The 4,842-nt window shown below is 51.2% G+C and overlaps 1 protein-coding gene across 1 annotated transcript; it reads right to left on the reverse strand.

The window, feature by feature from the left end:
* Positions 1–263: 263 nt before the first annotated feature.
* On the reverse strand, positions 264–1,763 carry PHLDA2 (pleckstrin homology like domain family A member 2). The gene is made up of 2 exons (XM_027898618.1): positions 1,216–1,763; positions 264–690 (listed from the first exon to the last, which is right to left on the reverse strand). Exon 1 carries the CDS (start codon positions 1,646–1,648, stop codon positions 1,250–1,252), a length of 399 nt encoding a protein of 132 aa, XP_027754419.1. The 5' UTR covers positions 1,649–1,763; the 3' UTR covers positions 264–690; positions 1,216–1,249.
* Positions 1,764–4,842: the final 3,079 nt, after the last annotated feature.

The following is a 4,842-nucleotide window of genomic DNA, read 5'->3' on the forward strand; positions in this document are numbered from 1 at the left end:
GCGCTTCACAAGGAGCACTAATCCAAGCTGTGGTAGGCTTTTCTACCTCCACCACTGACCAATATTGAACCTCAACACCCTCTCCCTCACTGGTCAGGAGACGAGGTCAAACATGAACAGGTTATCTGGGCTTCCTCCACCTCCTACTGCCCAGTCCAGGGCACCAAAAAGCTGAGCTTTACCCACTCTTTTTAAGCCGCTTCACCACTGCCATATCCACAAACATGCCTCAACAAAAGTTACTGCAGCCCAGAGTACGGTAATAAAAAGTGAACATTTCAAGTAATTTATTTGGAATGGACACATTAATGCAAAAGCAATATTAAGACCAGTAACTGCTGAAAGACATTCAACAAAATAAATACAAATATAGATACTACAAATAATTTAAACTTTGTTTAACACCACCAGTCAGTGTTGAATCTTCCTTGCGCCTCATAAATAGAAGATAATAGTTCACAAAGCTGTGCCACTCAAAACACGTGGACGCTTTGCTAGAAGTCCTGTAAGAAAGTCTTTGGTTTTTCTTTAATGCATCTCAGGCAAAGCTCAGGGGTCTTTGCTCAGCAGCCGCAACGGGCTTGGAGAAAACCAAGCTGCTTCCAGCTCTCTTCTTTGCTTTCCTTCATTGGTACCCTGTCCCATTTCAGTCCAAGACACTCGATCTGGTTTATCACTCAGTGGTATGCTCTGAAGGCAACAAGAGAAAGTGGGTTAGTTAAACGAACGGCACAGCACAGGAAAAAATGGGGGGCTTTCAAGGGAGACTAAGCGCTGAGTATTTATTTTCACAGATATCATATTTTTAGCAAGTTCTGTGAGGACAGCGCTACCAAGAGCCGTTTCTTATTCCACTCCACCACCTCCATGCCGTACCCTCAACACACTGTGTAAGTCCGGCTCCCACCAGAAATTCTCAGGGGGTGCATCGGAAAAGGGGAACCCCCCACCCTGAGATGCACTGGGAAGGGGGAAGCGCGGTCCCAAAGCGCTGCGCTGCTGCGGCCGGGCAGCATGGCCGGTTTCGGGGTGCGGCCGGGGAGCCCCGCGGGCCGGCGGCCCCTTCGGCCAAAAAGGGATTGAGCGGTGCGTGGGGAGCCCCACGTCCGTCCAATTTCCCGAAGCAGGCGCAGGTCAATAAAATAAATTAAAAAAAAAAAAAATTAAAACCCCATGAACAGCGGGAGGAGCGCGGAGGGGGCCGGGCGGGCTCACCTGGGGCCGGGCCGGCCGGGCGGGTGTCGGCGGCTCAGGGCGCCCGGGCCAGCCGCCGCTCCTGGGTGCCCGCCGCCTGCTCCATCTCCTGGCGGCTCTTGAAGTCCTGGATGGCCCGCTTGTTCTGGAAGTCGATGAGGGCCATGGTGATGGAGGCGTTCCAGCAGCTCTGGTCCGGGCACCGAAAGTCAATCTCCTTGCGGTCCTTGGTGACGATGGTGAAGTAGATGTACTTGCCCGTGCGCTCCACGCAGTCCACCTTGAGGATGGAGCCGAAGCCCAGCTCCTTGCCCTTGGCCCGTTTGTGCCCGTCGGGGAAGAGACTGAGGCTGTCCTTGGTCAGCACCACCAGCTTCTTTTTCCACAGCTGGAAAAGGCTGTCGCTCCGCTTCTCCAGCTCGCCCTCGCGGATCACCTCGGCTTGCATCTTCATCCTCGTTCCCCGGTGGCGGCTCCGCTGCGGCTGCGGCTCCAGCTGTTACCCCGACTCCTGCTCGGGCGGTGATGACCGAGCCCTGCCGCGATGGGAACAATTTATTGCAATGAATCAGCGCCGGGCGCCTTCCGGTGCCTCCCCTAGGGAGCCCGGCCCGCCGCCCCCTCGCCGCCCCGCCTCCCGCCCGCCCCCCCGGGCCGCTCCCCGCCTGTCGGAGCGGGGCTGGGGGTAGTGAGGGGCTGCAGGGAGCAAAGGGGAGGGTACTGGAAGCTGCCCCGGGTGGGCTGGGTGTGGGCAACGGGGTACCTCCCCGAGGAGCCCCATCTCTGCTGCCGCTGTGGGCAGGGGCAAAGCGGTCACTGCAGGAGGGGACCCCAATTCTGCCTGCCGCTCCCCTCGCCCCCCGTTTCCTCTGCCCAGCAGGGTTAGCCCCCCTGCACCTCCCCCTTCCACGGTGAGGATGGAGCCACTGCGACTTTAGACACCCCCAGCTTGCCTTCTAAGCACTCCCTGCTGCTTCTCAGATGCACACTTGGGTACATGATGCTCCCAAAACTGTGCTCTTGTGGTCCTCGACTGGGGACACTTCACTACACTGGGTCTGCCCTGGCACGATCTCCACTTGGAGCAGAGGGGTCCAAGCAGGGCCTGTGGTGGGTCGCTGCCATCTCCCATGGATATCTGGTTTGAGTCCAGCCCTGGTGACCCCAAGAGGCTCAGCCAGGGCCTGGCCAAGCCCACTGGCTTCGTTTGAGGCCCCACATCCACCCGGCTCTGCACCATCACCATCAGCCCTTCCTTCATCTTTTCCTCAGGGCAGTCCACCTCTCCAGTTTTGTATTAACACTGCTCCCCCCATTTTTACTCCTTGCAATCACTTGATTTATCTCATTTTCTTCCCCCCAGCCCACTCCCTTTTCCCACAGTTGTAGTTTGACTAGTGCCCTGTAAAGCTTCTGGCAGCTGGAGGTAGTATTTAAGAAGCACGTGTAAGCCTGCAGTTCCTTCCTGTTGAACACCATTCATTGTATCACTCTTTTACGACAGTTGACACAAGGCTGATGCAGCTTCCTAGCCACTGCCTTGATGCTGCAGCCAAGGGCAGGGCTTTGCTTAATGAACTCATTCACGCTGTTTCCAAAGCAGTTATTTGCTCAGCTACAATAATCAGAACAAAGGTGATGCTTTGTGCAGCATCACCCTTTGGACTTTGAGCCCTGTTCTCCTCTATCATCTTCCTTGAAGGACCGACACCTCAACAGGTGCAAGCCAAACCCCCAGAGGAGAGCTTACAAAGTGAGGCCTGGCCCCTTTGAAGAGTTTGGCAGCATTCCCGGGGACTTCGGCAGGGTCAGAAGCCCATTCCCAGGAACAAATCAGAGATAGAGCCAAACCCATTTCCGCTGAAAATCACTCATCTGCTGGAGTACACGACCACGCTTTGATAATTCAACTGCAGTGTGCACATCTGTGGGGAGGGTCAGAACAAAGGTGGGGGCTGTGCAATGCTCCCAGGGTTGGTGAGTGAGCCAAGAATGGTTTGGCTGAGCTTCTCAGGGAGGGGTGGGCTGGGGACCGCTGTAGGAAGACCACGCTGGCCATCACTGCTTGTGGGGTGGGGGAGTGGCTGCAGACCATACATGTAGCTGTGGCCCTGGCATGTGAAGAGCTGCAGGCTGTTCCCTGGCACTGTTTTCATAATAATTTATTTTCATAATGATTTATTTCTCTTCACTAAGGCAAACAGCACAAATTAACTTACAATTAGGCTGCACATCTACATTTTCAGGACAAATGCTGGTCTGCTCTGTAAAACAAGGTCTCGAACAAAAGGCCCCACAAGAATAAGGGAGCTTAAACCAACAAGGAGTAGAGCTGGATGTAAGCAGAAATCATTAGAGTATTTTTAAATTGACCCCAAAATGAAACAGGGAATGGTCTTTGTGCACAGGAAATGAGACACCACTTCAAAAAGAGCAAAAAAACAAGTCAGCAAGTCAGGAGCACAAGCAACATCTGGTGGAAGACTCCCGGTGAGGAAAGGCTGCAGGATTTGGCATGTTTGTGCACACCTTGCTTCAAAAGTTCTGGTAAAACAAAAAAAAATGAATTCGCTTTTAAGTGAAGCTCGTATCAATGGATGCAGGGTCAGCAGCCTGCTTTGTTCTCTGTCTTTCTGCTTTTGCTTTCATCTGAGTGATTTTTCTTGTACATTTATCCATCATTTTAAAATATTCAAAGCCTCCCCCAGCTGTCACCTCAGTAAACTTGCCTTAACACTGGCCAAATTAGAAAACTGCTAGAAAAAAAATTACTAGGAAAAAAAAAACATGAAAAAATTCTTGCAGTGTGGAAAATGGTAGGTTCTTGAAGAACAGGGACCCTAGTTTTGAACATATGTCCACTGTATGAAGGCTCCACTTTTTTACATAACATGGGCCTGTTAAGTGGATAACAATATAAAAAGAAAGCCTACTGTGTTAAAATATCATAATTTTAGGTGTCTGATATTCTGACCATGCAAAAATTCCGTAAACTGATTTTAAAAAATCTATTTACCCAAGACAGAAAGCAAAGGTGACTCTGAACTCAAAGTGGGCAGCAAAGCTAAAGCATGAGCAATCTCCTAGGGAAACATGCCTCAGGAAAGGATGGAGAACTTCAAGAAGTTCAGAGCAGTCTGACCTGGGAAACGTGGCAATTGCTTACAAGTTAGCAGCACTAATCGTAGTGCATGCTGTGGCAGCTGGTCACTGCTGACAAGAATACAGCATTAGCTTTGCTAATAAGAAAAAATATGTATATTGCCTTATTTTTTAAATAACAAATGTTATAACTTAGGTGAAGAGCTGACAGCAGAGTGCTAATTTCATCTTCAGTGCACTTGTGGAGAGGCATAAGAGACGTGATACAGCCATGCACCACACCCTGGCACCAAAGTTTGGTACAAGTGTCACAGGGTAGTTTGAGTATGTGTAGGTAGTGGGTGGCTTTGACAAATAAGGGCCATGACTTTAGCTAATAGAAGCTCTGGGTGATTGCAACTCAGGTGCCTTCTCTGTCTCTGTCCAAGCTGGGGCTGGCAGCTGGGAGAAGTCTGTTGCTGCCTTTAGTTTAGGTTTAGTTGCGTTACCAGTGAGACCAAGACAAGAATTCTTTTTCTTGCAGCTCACCACGCCACCATGGTTGTG

The sequence above is a fragment of the Empidonax traillii genome, unplaced genomic scaffold (genome assembly GCF_003031625.1).
Source record: "Empidonax traillii isolate 1590-97213 ecotype Southwest subspecies unplaced genomic scaffold, ASM303162v1 scaffold608:size386988, whole genome shotgun sequence".
NCBI lineage: Eukaryota > Metazoa > Chordata > Aves > Passeriformes > Tyrannidae > Empidonax > Empidonax traillii.